The sequence below is a fragment of the Egretta garzetta genome, unplaced genomic scaffold (assembly GCF_000687185.1).
Source record: "Egretta garzetta isolate BGI_Z169 unplaced genomic scaffold, ASM68718v1 scaffold296, whole genome shotgun sequence".
Classification (NCBI taxonomy): domain Eukaryota; kingdom Metazoa; phylum Chordata; class Aves; order Pelecaniformes; family Ardeidae; genus Egretta; species Egretta garzetta.
The window spans coordinates 85,845-101,085 of NW_009259988.1; the positions used below are offsets into that span (position 1 = coordinate 85,845).

The 15,241-nt window shown below is 48.7% G+C and overlaps 2 protein-coding genes across 2 annotated transcripts in view; both read left to right on the plus strand.

Moving 5' to 3' along the window:
- The first annotated feature begins 3,306 nt into the window (after positions 1-3,306).
- Positions 3,307-14,536, plus strand: RAB11FIP1 (RAB11 family interacting protein 1). The gene is made up of 4 exons (XM_035896036.1): positions 3,307-3,664; positions 4,118-4,913; positions 9,366-9,471; positions 11,406-14,536. Exons 1-4 carry the CDS (start codon positions 3,307-3,309, stop codon positions 11,622-11,624), a joined length of 1,479 nt encoding a protein of 492 aa, XP_035751929.1. The 3' UTR covers positions 11,625-14,536.
- Positions 12,354-15,241, plus strand: part of BRF2 (BRF2 RNA polymerase III transcription initiation factor subunit) — a 6,059-nt gene continuing 3,171 nt past the window's right edge. Inside the window, exons 1-2 of the mRNA XM_035896037.1 lie at positions 12,354-12,448; positions 13,864-13,939. Coding sequence (XP_035751930.1) covers positions 12,354-12,448; positions 13,864-13,939 — 171 coding nt within the window. The remainder of the gene's footprint in view (positions 12,449-13,863; positions 13,940-15,241) is intronic.

The following is a 15,241-nucleotide window of genomic DNA, read 5'->3' on the forward strand; positions in this document are numbered from 1 at the left end:
TTCTGTGCCCCATTAGAAGCTGTGCCCCCACAGGGGACTGGGAATCTGGTGGGGGCCCCCATGCCCCGTGGGGAGCCCTGGCCCCACGGGAGATTTGGGGGGGGAACCTCTGTGCCCCATTAGAAGCTGTGCCCCCACAGGGGACTGGGGATCCGGTGGGGGCCCCTGTGCCCCGTGGGGAGCCCTGGCCCCATAGGGGATGGGGATCCAGTGGGGGCCCTCTGTGCCCCTTGGGAGCCCTGGCCCCACAGGGGACTGGGGATCTGGTGGGGGCCCCCATGCCCCGTGGGGAGCCCTGGCCCCACAGGGGACTGGGGGGGAGAACCTCTGTGCCCCATTAGAAGCTGTGCCCCCACAGGGGACTGGGGATCTGGTGGGGGCCCCCATGCCCCTTGGGGAGCTCTGGCCCCACAGGGGACTGGGGATCTGGTGGGGGACCCCTGTGCCCCATGGGGAGCCCTGGCCCCACAGGGGACTGGGGATCTGGTGGGGGCCCCCATGCCCCATTGGGAGCCCTGGCCCCACAGGGAACTGGGGGGGAACCTCTGTGCCCCATTATAAGCTATGCCCCTACAGGGGATGAGGATCTGGTGGGGGACCCTGGTGTCCTGTGGGGACCCCTGTGCCACATCAGGGTGGGGGGAATCTGGTGAGGGACCCCGGGGGTCCCCTCAAGCCCTGTGAGGGCCCATGGGGTTGCCCCTTGGGACAGGGTCCCTCCAGACATGGGTCAGCCCCCTATAGCACCGGTCACCTGGAACAGGCTGGGGGTCCTGGCACCTGCAACTGCTGGGCTGGCCTGGGGAAACGGGCCGGTGCTTTTTCAGCCAGTCCTGCCTCGTGCTTGGCTTGGCTTTTTAAATATTTACACTTGAGTGCTAACGGCGTACGCTGGGGACAGCCAAGTTGACCCTAGAAATGTAATGTATTTGAAATGCCTTCTCCTTCCGACAGAGAATGATCGCAGTCTACAGCCAGCTGCTTATGTATTTTACTTAATAAACACTTAGCAAGAGCCTAAGCGTGTGTAAGGGTAGATAATTCAGTGTTACATGGGCTGGCTTCACTGTTGTCAGCAGGACACTGAGCTGGGAGACCTTAATGCTGAGTGCCAGCCCTGTGTCATACTTGTTCCTTTGAACATAAACACTGGGACGGTGCGCTGAAATCCCAGGGGTGTTACTGGGAGGGTTTTACTGGGAGTCAGCAGCCTTGTAATGTGGCTTGAGGTGGCGGGTGAGTCACCTTCCTCTTCTCCCTCACATGAGCAGGTCCAGGTATTAACGCCCGTGTGGCCAAAGCACAGCTCTGCATGGTGTTTTCCGACAGAGCCGTCGCCGCTTGTGAAGCCTTAATTATAACGTGGCTGTCATTAAGGTTGTGTCAAGTGCTAAATGTGTTTACGCTGCGGAGCGTGATGTGTCTTCGGTCAGCAGAGTTCAGGGAGTCAGCCCCGCGGCTCCTCCCGGGCCGGCTTCTTTGTGTCTGGGCCACAGGAAAATAGAGGCGGAGGGAAAAAAAAAAAAAGCAAAACAACTTTGATGCTCCTGGGAAAAATCCTGGTATTTCCAATTGTTGGTGTTGTCCCCCCAGCCCACAATTCTCTGTTTGAAGCCTGTTTCTTTTGTCATTGCTTAGCTGCCGTAGCGACATACACCTGCAAAGGGCTGGTTTTATTTGGAAAATAAATGCATGTTGATTGACAGGTTCACACTAACATAATAAATTAAATTAATAAGATTTTCTATTTTGTAGTTTGGTGTGGGGGGGTTGTCAGCATGTCACTGACTTCCAGCTGCTCCGAGGTGGACGGAGCGCCGCGCTTCTCAGAGCCATGGCTGTGTTTTGGTGCTAAGCTGCTTTCCACTGAACACGTAGTTGGTGTTTTGGGTGCTGTTCGAACAGGGCACGCTCTTTCCCCGGTGCGGAGAGCGCACAGAATGATTTGTTGTGGCACTGTACAAATGCAGGATGCTCCTAGAAATCACGCGGTTCAGAACAAAAGTGCCCAGTGCTGGCTTGCATTAAAGGCAAAGGATTCATGCTTCCCTTGCTGCTGCCGCTGGGGGACTGCAGCTTTAGGGACCCCACAAAACCAAACACCTCCTTATAAAATCCCTTCCCCGGTGCTGGTGTCTTGCAACTGCAGGTCTGGACGTCTAACCGCAGCGTGGTGTGTGAGCATTCGTTTCCCTCTATTGTGTTTCTCTGTAGCAGACTTCTGAATTCATCACCTTCAGTTGATGCTCATTAGTTTTGAATTTTCTCTCAAGCAAATTGCCTTTTCCCATTCTCTTTCATTGCTTCCAGTGCACCTTCAAAGGAATGAAGCACAAATTCCATGGAGAGGCCGATCTGCATGCTCTGTTTGCTGCCTTTATTTTCATGTACCAGCTGGTGAGGCGGCTGCGTTTTCCAGGCGGCCTTGCCTATCGGTTCTGTGGAGTCGGGAAGTCTGCGGCTCCAGCAACAGACAAAAAAGCATTGCTGCTCAGCGCTGATAATTTTCTTTGTCGGCCCTGATGTGGTTTGAATGTCATTGAGTGCTAATTGAGCATGTGTGATAGCGGCGTGCAGTGGTGGTTTTGCGCTTAATATTCTGGAGCTGCATTTCAGAAAGGGGTACGGTTCTGTCTGTACCGAATGTCCTTCCTGGTGTGCTCCAGTCAGGAGCTGCTAGAGGTGAGTGGAAATCCCCGGCCGGTCTGTAAGGCTTGGCTCCACTCCCCTGTTGATTAGGGGTTCCTTAGCTTAAGAGGCATTAAGATAGCAACTGAAAAGAAGCTGGAATGAAAGGTATGAGGGCATGGGGCGTGAGTGCGAGCTCCCTGGTACCAGTTTCACCTCTCTGAGGCTGCTTCAGAGTCCTAGCCTCTGCGAATTTCTTTTGGGGAAACCAGATGAAAGCACTCTGGGTGCTGAGCTGAAATACAGGAATTCCATGTTGTGTTGCTTTTTTTTTTTCTTTTTTTTTTTTTTTAACCCTTCCCAGTCTGGGTTTTCAAACTTTTACTAATAACTTTCTATTTACAGTAAGAAATGTTTTCCTTGGCACCTGGGGCCATATGATTATGACGTAGTTGTAAGATTAAAGGCTTTTCTTTTTGTTTTCCTGCACTGTAGGCTTATTTAGTTTTTAAAACATAAACACCCTCTGTTGGTCTAAATTACCCGTGCCTCTCAAGAGCTTGTTTGTAAAAGAAATCTCCTTGTTTCTGCAGGTGGTACAAGCTTCGTTCCAAACCAGGGAAAAAGGAAAAGGAGAGAGGGGAGATCGAAGTGGATATCCAGTTTATGAGGAGCAACATGACAGCCAGTATGTTTGATCTGTCCATGAAAGACAAGTCTCGCTCTCCCTTTGGCAAGCTCAAAGACAAGCTCAAGGGGAAGAGGAGCAGTGGCCTTTCCGACACGGCGTCTGCGATCATTCCCAGCACATCTCACTCCCCTGCTGACAGTGAAGATGAGTCAGTTGAGAAGGAAAAGAAGAAATCAAAGTTCAAAACCCTGTTTTCCAAACCTGGCCTGCAGAAGACTTCCCTCTCCCAGTCCATGTCAGTCCTACCGACGGAGCAGCCCGTCACTGGGAGGGTTCGGCTTCGGCCCAGCGACTTCCAGTCACAATGGGATGATGAGGAGTCCGAGCCCTCTCCAACCTCAGAGAGTGAGTATTGGCATTCACTGCACTGATGAAGCACAAAGCCTTTCTCCAAAGGTTTGCTTGCGCTTTTCACACTTCTTTAGAGTTAAATTCTTCTTAGGGAACGACTCCATCGGAAGTCCCTTCTGTCTGCAGTGGTGGGTACACACATAGGACATAGGCTAAGCTTACCTTGGGGTAACGTAGAAACTGTTGGGCTGTGTGTGTTGGCGGTGTGGCTTCACGGTAAGTGATCTGTGGTGGTTTTAGGTCATTGAACGGCACATGCGATCCGGTACGCCAAGGGCTGGCAGTGGTAGGGGAGCCAGGAGGTTTGGAAGTGGCTTCCGTAGTCACACTTGCAATGTTTCTGTTGCCGTGACCCATTAATGACTGAAGTGCTGAGGTTGTCAGTAGCGAGTGTCAGAGGAAAGGATGTTTCTGCATCTTGAATTTCTCCCTGTTTATTTTTTCCAGAAGCCTTTGGAAATGCCCTGGAAGAGAAGTCCTCTCCTTCTCCTGTATTTAAATCTCGTAAAACAGCAAATTTGGACAGCAGGCAACTAAACCAAGTAACCACTAGCCACAACAAGAAAGAAGGGCTCTCTCTATTCAGTGGCCTTAAATCCAAAAGCGATCCTGTTTCCAAGTCTAGCCTGTGTATCAATGGCAGTCACGTTTATATGGAAGAGAGCACGACGAAGGACAACACTCCAGCCTCTTCCCCCTCTCCTCACAACTTCAGGAGGAAGCAGCTCTTTGCTTCAGAAGAGAACCTGTCTTCCAGATCTACCAAAGGACCCGAAGAGATGGGAAGAACATCTCCTAGTCATGCTTTCTCTGGGTCTGCATCCCTGGAGACCTTTAAATCTATGACTTTGCCGTCATACAAATTGCTTAGCAGTGAAGAATACATGGAAACCAGTGTTCCTCCAGCTGTCGAGGTTATTAAAGAGACCAAGAAAACAGACCACAAAAAGTCTGCCTTGCTCTCTCTGGTCACAGGGAAGAAGGAAGCAGTGAAGACCAGCGATGCTGAGAATATTCCCGACAGGACCCTGCAGAATGAGGAAAACAAAGTTCCAGAAGAGAAGAGCGAACAAGAGGCCAAACGTCTTGAACTTCCAGCAGATTTAAGCAGAGGGAATCCTTCAGAAGACAGTCACCGCGCAGAAGACGTCTTTGCAAATAAGCAGCCGCTCAACCCTTTCGAGGAAGAATGGAAACCTGAAAAAGCTGCTGCGCCGGTGAAGACCAAAGCTGTCAAACCCAGGTCAGTCATGTTTGCTTCAGAGGTTGACATAAATAGCGATGTGCAGCAGAGGCGGCAGGAACTCGGCTGCTTCCTGCCACAGGGCAGCGCTTCGCAGCTTGGCATCCTGCGTGCGGCCCAAGTGTGTTGCTCTGCAGGGTACCTGGTGGTTTTGAGCTAGCCCTTTGGTAACAAGTAACAACTCTGAGTTCTTTCTTGGTATGAAAAAGAGATTGATGCAGGGATGTTCCTTATAAGTGATGCGAAAGAGTGGTTCTCTGAGTGCAGGCATTTTTGCAGGTACCCTAGGGGGGATTTTTCTTGCTGGATCTTTTGCAAAAACTAACACTCTTCTGAGCGGTGTGGCTTGAACCTACCCAGGGGCTGAAATACCAGTTCTAACATCTCTACTTTTCTCTTCTTTATTTGGCTGTGGTCTTCCAAAGTGTTAATCTTGGAGCCCTTCTGCTTTTGGCATTGTTCACAGCAACATGAAGGACATTTGCGTGAATTTGTACACAAGGCTTTTTCGGAAATTCTGCTCCTTTATCCTTCATATATATGTGTGTATATATATATAAAAAAAAAAATCTGTGTGTGTGTTTATATATATATATATATATGGGTGTGTCCTACTAATAAGGCTACGTTTTGTGTCTGTCTCTAACTCTTGATTTGCAGTGCTTCCCATGTTTAAACATCTCACATATGAAGTGTCTTACATACTAATAAAATCGCTTGGGGTGCGAAAGATGAAGTAGTGCTTAAAAGCAGCCACCGCAGTAACCTGTGCAAACTCTGCAGTGCTCTGACATAAATTGAGTGCTTTGTAAAGACACGCTTAAGTATGTAAAGTCTATCAGATAGGCTCTGAGGTCTCTTGCAAGTGTAATTCATCTCCAGTGTTAGGAATTGATGGAGTCTGGTGCTAAAGCTTGTCTGTTCCTGCCTCGTGTTGCATCCGCAAGTGACATGCGAGTTTTTTGTCCCTTTTTGCAGACTGGGCGTGTCTTCAGAGGAGGAAACCAAAGCCACGCTTCCTACTCTTGCACCTGATTCCCTCCCTGCTTTTCTTTCTGTACACCGTATCAGTAGTGACAATAATCCTTTTATTTCTAAAATGGGACAAAAAGTCCAAGTGCCAGACTCTGAAAACATTACTAGTTCTCCTGCATCTATTACTTCTCCTCCTCCTTTTGCTGCAGAGCTTTTGAATGGCAAGAACCCCTTTACTTCCGAGTGGGGCAGGGCATCCGCAGCCCTGGATCCGGAAGGCATTGCCCATTTCCCTTCATCCCATCGTCTCCCAGCCTCTGTTCCCAAAGCGCCTCTTCCTGGGCAGGTCTCTGGTAGTGGCAATAATCCTTTTGCTTCTGAATGGGGGCAGAGCTCAAGGGGCCAGGGTCCTGAAAGCTCTAAAACGCAGGCTTCCCGGGGTCTCTCTCACCCACCCGCACCTTCTCTCCTCTCTGATTGTAATTTTAATGACAATAATCCCTTTGTATCCAAGCTTGGGTGGGAATCAGATGTGCCAGGTTTCAAAGCTGTTGCTAGTTCTTCCTCTTTCTGCCTGCCTTGTGAGGAAGACTGTTCCTCAGCGGAACACTCTGCTGAGCTGAAACGCTCTGGTTGCGATGCTTTAGGGAGCTCTTCAGATGTGGCTACAACTAGTAATGTCAAAGCTGTATCAAACCCTCTCGGCACCCTTTCTGGCAACCCTGGTCTGGCTCCAAAGCAGCAGAGTGATTCTCCCCACCTTCAGGTTGAGACTTCTTTGAAAAGTAAGCTAGGCAAGAGGAAATCTGTGTCCTTTCTCCCTGCTGGATCAGAGGGTGATGAGGATTTCGGTGAGCAGGAAGGTGAAAAGCAGGGCTCTGATTTCGGTGAGATGTTACTGACCGGTTCAGATGCAACAGGGGAGCGAGCAGGGTTTGCTCGCGAACTGGAAGGAGGGTGCTACCCGTTGTCAAAGCTCTCTAGTGACAGCAGAGATCCCATCCGAAACAGCAAGACCACTCTTCAGGATGGTGTAGGTGGTGTAAATACCGAACCCTGCACAAAGGACAGCAAACATTTTGCATCTCCCTCAAAGCGTAGTAGTCTCTTGCCAGAGATGGGTGCTGAACAGAGTGAGCTGAATGAGAAGCAGGAGATCTTTGGTGAAAAGAGACGAGAAGAATGTGCACCCACGTTAGAGCCCCAAGCAACTCCACTTGATAAAAATGACTCATGTTCTCAAGTAGGATCTGCCAAACCAATCCTGGGAGCTTGCACACTGTCCCCTTGGGAAGCCGATGTGGGGAGGGCTGGCAGGGAGGTGTTAGTCACTCCAAAGCCAGCACCACGCCAGTCTTTAATGCTGAAAAAGTGCCCACCGGTTTCTCAGGCTGATGAGTTAAGTGGTGATGTGTCTTCTTCAGGCAGTGGTGTAAAATCTGCACCTGGGCTCCCATTACCTAATGATAAAGCCTCAGATGCTTGCGGGTGCCTCCCCCAGGGTGGCTCATTAGAGACTATCACTCCACCAGCGATGCTCAGAGATGACAGCAGTAATAGGGATTTAAAAAATGAAGGTGGCGACGATTTATTTGACTGCCTTATGAATATAAAGTCTGCCATTCCCGTTAACGGAGACCATGGTTCGAAACTGGCTGGTCTTCCAGTTATTCCGGAGGGAGGCTCTGATGATGAGCTGCTGGGTGACTGTCAGGAGAACTGCGGTGTCCCTGCAGTTTCAGAGACTGGAAAGCAGTCCCTGAATACAGTGCCTTTGCATCAGGAACTGAAAGAGCACCCTGATAGCTCTGCTGCAGCCCGAGTAACCCTGACAGCTCCAGGAGGAGGAGGAAGTGCTCCTGGTGTTTGTAAGCCAAGGAAACCACCTATGCTGCCTGCCAGAGATGTTCACAGTGTCAATAACCAGGCAGCTGACTCAGGCTTAGGTATGACGTCTCGTTCCAGGGAGTGTAATAGTCATTTTGAGAAACAAGAACTGAAAATACGTGCAGGTGTTGTGGAGCGTGCGGAGTGTGACTTCTCTGAGCCTTCTGTTTCCTCTTCCTCCCTGTCAAGTCCTTCCCAGCCCTACTCTTCCTCTCATTCTCACCCCTCTGACGCCCCAAGTCGTAGAGCAGAGTCTCCGAAAAAGCCAACAGCCGAGGGCCTCGCAGATAAAGCGGGAAATTCTGGCAAGAAGAAGCTTCTTCAGGCATGGGTTTCACCCTCTGAAACATATCCTAACCAAACTGAGCAGAGGGGTGAAACCGTGTCTCCTAAGCACAGGTGAGAGAAATGGGAAGTACACAGAAAGTGTCTCAGTGCTGATGTGAGCTTTGCTTTTTCTTCCTCTGAGCACAGATCTGTCTCTCCAGCTGCAGGAATTTACTGCGCTTGGCAGTGACATGGCATCATACAGCCTTAACTTCCTCCAGCCCCTGGATTTGTTGGGGCCTGGGTCCTGTCGTGCCAGTATAGGATCATTGCTGGCACCAGATGTATCCCTGTAGCTATTAAGGACACCCAGAGCGCTCGAGGGGACCTGCCGTTCATCACAGTGCTACCTCTTAGGAGGAATGTTAGGGAAACTTGGTCACGGTTCGAGAAACAGGGTAATTTCATCAAACTGGGGAAATGGACTGCAATTCATCCATGTTTCAGAAACGGGAGAGTGGTCACAGGAAGCCTGATAGACTGGGATGTGTCCTCTCCTGGCTGAACCACGCTCCTGAGCCTCAAAGTGAATTGCAGCAAGCGATGCAGCTAAAGCCTCTCTCCTAAGGACGTGTGGCTGCTTTCCAGAGCTGCCTGCAGCCCCTCCTGCCTGCTGGGGTACTGTTGTCCGAGGAACAGCGCCGCTGACGCGTCAGCCCGCAGTACTGGGTCTGCAGAACTTTGTCTAGGACGCTTCTGGCCCACCATTTGCTGAGATAAAATTAAAATTTTCTGCCTGTATTAAAATTGGCAAAATAAATCCTGCTCAAGCAGACGAAGATAGCACTTTTTGGAAGCTTATGGCGCAAGTTGAGATTGGAAAAGGTATAATGCATGCTTGTCCCAGGATGGTAGAAGTACTTGATATGTTGCAAGAACCACAAATATGTTCTTGTTAGGAAAGTCAGGCTGAAATACTAATGCGTGAGAGATCAGCGTAACTGCCGCTGCGTACTGCCTTCTCGCATAGACTGACCTGGCTTTTCTTGTGTCACATACCATTCAGGATGTATTTCCCTTGTTCTTTATCTCCAGTGCCTTAAGTCACTAAAGATAATAGAGAGAGAACTGGAGTATACTTAGAAAAAGCTTATAGCTTAGACAGAAATGCCTTGTCTTTGTGAAGCTGAATCTCTCTGGAGATAAAGAAGGGTAGGAATTTTTCCCAATTTTTTTGCTGTACTTGTTTTTAGTCTGAAGATCTGTGTAGTGCTGGTATGACATGTGCTGCCTAAATAACACGAACCTTCTTTAACGTTGCAGACTCCATCCTGTGAAGCCAATGAATGCCACAGCAAACAAGTCTCAAAGCAAAAACCTGAATGTCATCAGCACTATGAATGAAAAGCTGCTCGAGATGAACGTGAAGGTATGGAGGAAAGGGGCATTTTAAACCAAAGCTGAAGCAGTAAATTGAACAGAGTTTGTGTATTCGAGAGAGTCTGCCTAGGCTCATATCTTGTATATCCTGAACAGGAAAAAGAACCGTGATTATTAGACTGGGGGGGCATGAATTTTCTTCTTCTTGGTCCCCAGAGGTGAGGACAGTCTTTAAGTATTTTTTTTCTTGCAAACTGATCTGTGGTAGAATTGGTGCCTCTTGTTTGTGGAGGTGACTCGGTGGAGAGGAGTGCGGGGTGCTGCCTGGCTCCCCAGAGGTGAGTGGGGGATGTGTGAGCCGTGGTGGCTGTGAAAGGAAGGACGGGTGCCTCGTGGGTGGTGCTGCCCCTGGAAGATAGTCCCCGTGGTGATGTGTGGGAGCTGCATGACTTGGATCTGCACCGAAGATTGGACAAATTAGTCGCTGTTCATCGTCAGATGTGATTAGTCCCCAAAGCTCATTTTCACCCTGAAATAAGTATGTGGCTCTTAAAGCCAAGAAGGTGGGAAAAGTAACCTCAGGGTGGCTGTTGCTGTGTAATGTGTTGTGTTAATATCCTGTGCAGATTGAGAGACCGGGCGCCTGCCATTAAAGCACAGCTGCTTCCTAAAAGTGAGCTGTGCAGCTTGCATAATCACTCAGATTTAAGGGAGCTTTTTGCGTAATCTTGGCCTCAAAAGAGACCTCCAGGCTTGAGGTGTAGCTTAAGTCATGTTGATCAGAGTGGCTAAAAACAACTCCCGGGCCCCACGAAAAAAAACACGTACCCAGATAACTGCAGTGCCTCCTCCTGGTGTAAGTGGAAAAGAAGAAAATGCAGTTAAATGATTCAAACTGGCATGTTGCTGTTTTGAGTGAGTTGAAAACTTTGTCATTAGTATTCTGGTGCGGTGCTCTGATTCCACATAAGAAATGATGCTCGGTGTAGGCACGCGAGCCTGTTGCATGCATACTCCCTGTGAGGGAAAAGCCTGGGCTGGCGTTCTGGTTAAGGTAGCCAGGGGAATTGGCAGAAGCCGCTAAGTACCTGTCAAGTTTGCTTAAGGGTTAAAAGCAGGCTTTTGGAGAAGCTGTGTTGCGATATAAGTACAATAAGAGGGACATGCCAAAGGCCTAGGTGGGTGTTTCTTGCTGTTTAACCTGTGTTTGGCTTCCCTTGTTTCTTGGTATGTTTTGAACAAGAGCTGTCCCAGTGCTTGTCTGTAAACGGTGGTAGTGGATGCGTGGCTGTAACTTCCACACGTCTTCCCTAAGCTGCATGGGCTGCTGCCTGGAGTCAGCGTGACATTCTTTCAGCGTAAAGTGGAGAAGAGTTGAGTTACAGGACTGACATTATGCAGAGATTTTATTCTAAAACCGATGGCCTGGTTACCGTCCATAACGTCTGAGCCTGCCTGCTGTTCCGCAGAAGGTTCCCAAGCTCTACAAATGGTGTCGCTGTGTCCTAAGTAGCACGTGCTTACTTGGAGGCAGCTGCTCTTTTTTCCTCCAAATACTTTCAAAAAGCTGTTCTGCATCCTGGAAGTGCATGAGTAGATAGTGTTTTGTATGAATTTTTCCAGTCAAGATTTGCTAACAGCCCCAACGGTGCTTTGTAGCAGAAAGCTTGCCTGGCCTGCCTGCCCCTCCCCATCACTGTTAGTGCCTTGGCCATTGCGCAGCTCGGTGCTGGGCAGCCTGCTCTTCTTGATCATAAAGTGCTAATGACTGATGTTCCAAAGCCTCGTTTGGATGGAACTTGCTTTTAAGAAGGTACAAAGCACAGCAAGGCTTTTGAAGAGCAGCTGTGGTTCTGCAAACGCTGTGTGTAAAGTTGTTTGCTGGTGCTTTAAATCCCACAAGCCAGCCACCAGGTATCATTCTGCTTCTATTTTGAAATGCCCCTATGTCTGTAATGACCCTGCCTTTCTTCTCTCTCGCAGAAATATGATCCTTCGGATCCTGCCTATGCTTACGCTCAGCTAACACACGATGAGCTGATCCAGCTGGTCTTGAAACAGAAGGATACAATTACCAAGAAAGATCTTCAGGTGCGCGAGCTCGAAGACTACATCGATAACTTGCTTGTCAGAGTCATGGAAGAAACCCCAAACATTCTTCGTGTTTCAATGTCTGGAAACAAGAAGGCTGGAAAGATGTAAAAGCTCTCGGGACACTGGCTGAACAAAGGACTGAATTCCTGCCTGTGGAGTTTGATTAATAAGGAGATGATGTGAAGTAGGTGGTACCAGTTGCGCTGCCCGCAGAAAATGACCTCTTTCCTGTTCCTGCCTTGAGCAACTCTCAGTTTGATTAGTAGTGACGTCAGGTCTTGTGTACGGAGTCCAGAAGTGGAGTCAACTTCTCATATTTATTTTTTGGTTTCTTTCCATTACTTGGGAAGATTTGTTCAGGCATCTAATCCAAAGGCTGATCTGTGGTAGGAAGGATGAAGGGTTTTTGATGTGTTTTGCTTGCCAGCGAGGCACTGATGATCCTTTATGAAGATTTTTCTTTTTAATGGTTTTGTTTCGTAGCAGCTTTGATCGATCAATTACTCTTCTTTCCATACCTTAAGTTGTAGTGCAATATAAAATCTTGTACAGTAGAGCTTGAGGATTTGATTGTTTTTTAAAAAAATTAATAACTACACTGGAGAGAATTCCAAAGACGTGTGCTTCAGACCAGGGCTGTATTTTAAAATTAATTAATGCCCTAAAAGTTGAATGCAAGTTGAACCTTAGATTGGAAAGGAAGAAGCAAAGCTTAGTTAATCTCATAAAGTACGTACTGTTTCACAGCAGGTCTCCAAGGGGAAGGTCTACAGGGTTTTTTGGTGTAGGAAACATTGAGATGTCACGGTACATTTGTCTGCCACAGGAATGGTAGCAATGAATGTGGACCAAAGGGGCATTTTAAATCAGAAGCTGTTCTCTTACAAACTTCAAATGCCTGGCTCGAAGGTCATTCAAACGGGGGAGCAAAGGTACGCCTGGTTTCTGCTCTGTAGTCTTAAATAGGTATGGATTTCACAGCGCGCGTGCATGGCCCGTGTCTCTTGCTGCATAGGAGTTCTGGGATGATTTTTCTTTTACACCATTGAAGTTTATTACATTTAAATGCCTTAGATTTTGGAGCTGGAGCTTACCTTGGAACGACCTTCAAAGGTGATCAGTCTTACAATGCTTGCTTTTGTGCATTCCTTATAGGGCCAGGAGAGGAACCCAATCGCCCTCCCCTGGGGATGGGAGCAGTCACAATGCGAGTGCTCAAATCTGATTTGGTTTTCTTTGTGCCTTGCTGCTCAGAATGGAATGAAAATCTTAGGCAGCTGAGAGAGTGCTGGTTTTGCTAGACAATCGATACCTCTCCGTCTGCTTCCTTAACACGTGGCTGCTTTGCAGCTTGATAGACACAGGGTACGTTCTGCCCCCCATCCCACCAGACAGAAAATAATAACACAGTGCTATCGAGCAGCCACCACAGCTGGCTTCCTCCACTGAAAAGCTAAATGTGGCTTTTTTTTTGGCAAGCTCTTGTCAAAGACCAAAAAAATCAGATGCCTCTTTGCATCTGTGCGATTTATCGGGGTTGCGAGAGTCTGTAAAAGGCTTAGAAGAAAGTTGAAATGCTGAAAGAGCGGGTAGCAGAGGACCAAAGCAAACGCTCCTACCTTGGGAAGTCAAAAGGGTCCTTGGGTCGCTCCTGGCTTAGCTCGAGAGGGGTGAGCTTCTAACTCAGTTTTTCTACAGCAGAGCACTTTATTGAGGGACTAGACTAGCTGGGTCGACTATCAGCCTGTTAGCAGTCTGCTTACTATTTTCATAAAACACTGAAAACTGCTGGAGACTTCTCAAATGCTGTATTTTTGTAGTGAAGAGTAGTTTAATATATTTGCTTAGAGATGTATACATTTATTGGAAAATTTAAAAAAGGCTGTTAATTATGTTTTTATTACTGTAAACTGACTAACTACCAAAGTCTGGAGCTTTTCTGGCAGAGCTCTCCTTCATGGGAAGCCTGAGCTGAAACACGCCATAAGTGCTAAGAGTTTTCTAAGACTTCAGGTACTTTTTCTAATTTTATTTTTATTTGAGCAGACGTCTTCAGGGAAGGGGTTATTTCTTTTCTACTGTGCCCTCTTCTGTGAGTGACGGGTCTGGAACACAGAGGGTCTTAGCGGCATCTTCAGCTCTTGGCTGATGGTTTTCATTTTGGGTGGTACTTGTTGGCCTTACTGAAACCTGCTGCTGCTTCGCATGCCTTGACGTAGTGAGGAAGATGAAGGATTAATTTGTTTCCTCCTCGTGCCTCAGTGGATCTCTGGAAAGAAACGGTTGCCTATACCTCACTAATAAACTTATCTTCTAGACTTTATTCCACAGCTTTCTGATGTTCTAGGTCAGAGAGTGAGAAAAACCGGTTTGTGCCTTTGAACGGTGACTTAATGGTTCGAAAATCAAAAGTGGCATTATCGGTAGTCGTAACTGGACACATGGGAAGCAAGGCTGGACTCTTGCTTTTTGCTGGCCTTATTTTAAAACAATGTGGGTACTACTGAGTCGCTGGCTGCTGGAGGCGCCGCGGTGCTGCGTGCGATGCTTCTGGGGTACGGATTTTGTGAAGTTTGGATCCGCGCGCATCCTGAAGTTACATGCGCAGAAACAAAGTGGTCACACGCACTCTTAGCGGTCTCCTTAGAGATGGAGCCTTAAAACTTGTGCTACCCTCTCCTGGCAGCCTTTTTTTGCCACTTACGGCCCTGTCCGTTGAGGTGGACCCCAGGCTGTGTCTGGCTTTTGCCCCTGGGGTTGTTCTCTCCGGTGTCGAGCTGCCTGCCACGGGCAGTCACGGTCCCGCACCAGCAACACTTCAACTTCCCTGGCCCTGAAAGCATCGCACAAACCTCGTACCTCAGCCTTTTATTGGCAATACTCATTAAAGCCTTTCTTTGACGTAAGGGGACTGGCATTTTATGTCCAGCAAGGTGCTTTGCCTTGACTTTAAGGGCCTTAAGAATCAAATGTATTGTTTTATTATTGAAGGATCTGAATGTATTTTTCCCTGTTTATAGTGTCTGCTTTTGGCCTGGGTACCTATTTGTTTTTAAATGCCTTTTGGTTTCACGGAACACTAAAATAAAAATACCTTAAATCCAGAGTTCTGATCACCTTTTTTTCGGAAAGAGCAGTTTCGGAAGGGCCTCATCCCCACCTTGTGACCAGCTCTGCTGCCCGAAACTTCTCATCCTCAAGGTATTTTTGGGCTCGTTCCATTCCTGCAAGCTATCCGTGCAGGAAGTTCAATGGTAAACACCTCCCAGGGTGGGGAAACCTGATGGACGAGCTCATCCGCATCACGAGAAGCGAGAGTTTCTGTAAAGCAAAAAAAAAAAAAATAGTGTGAAAGGTTCTTGGCCTGGAGCCAGTTAAATCACCCCAGCCCCTAATTGTAATGGCCCTCAAATTGTGGGCAGGGGATGGAGAGGGAGGAAATCAGCCTCCCGCTGTCTCGGGGCCATTTAGCCCGAAACTCATCTGCGCTGCAGGAGCCCTGAGTGCTGTCATTGCTCTCGTCCTCCGCTGGTAATGAAAGGCGGCGGAGGGGGGGGCACCCACAGCCCCCCAGCACACGGGGGCTCCGGGCGGGGGGGTCGGCCCTGGCAGCCCTGATGAGGACGGGGACGATGCCCTGCGGCTGATGAGTCTCCCGAGGGGAACGTTCCCGTGATTGCGCGGTTCCCCGCCGGGCGAGGCAGCGCGCTGTCCCCTCCGCGCCT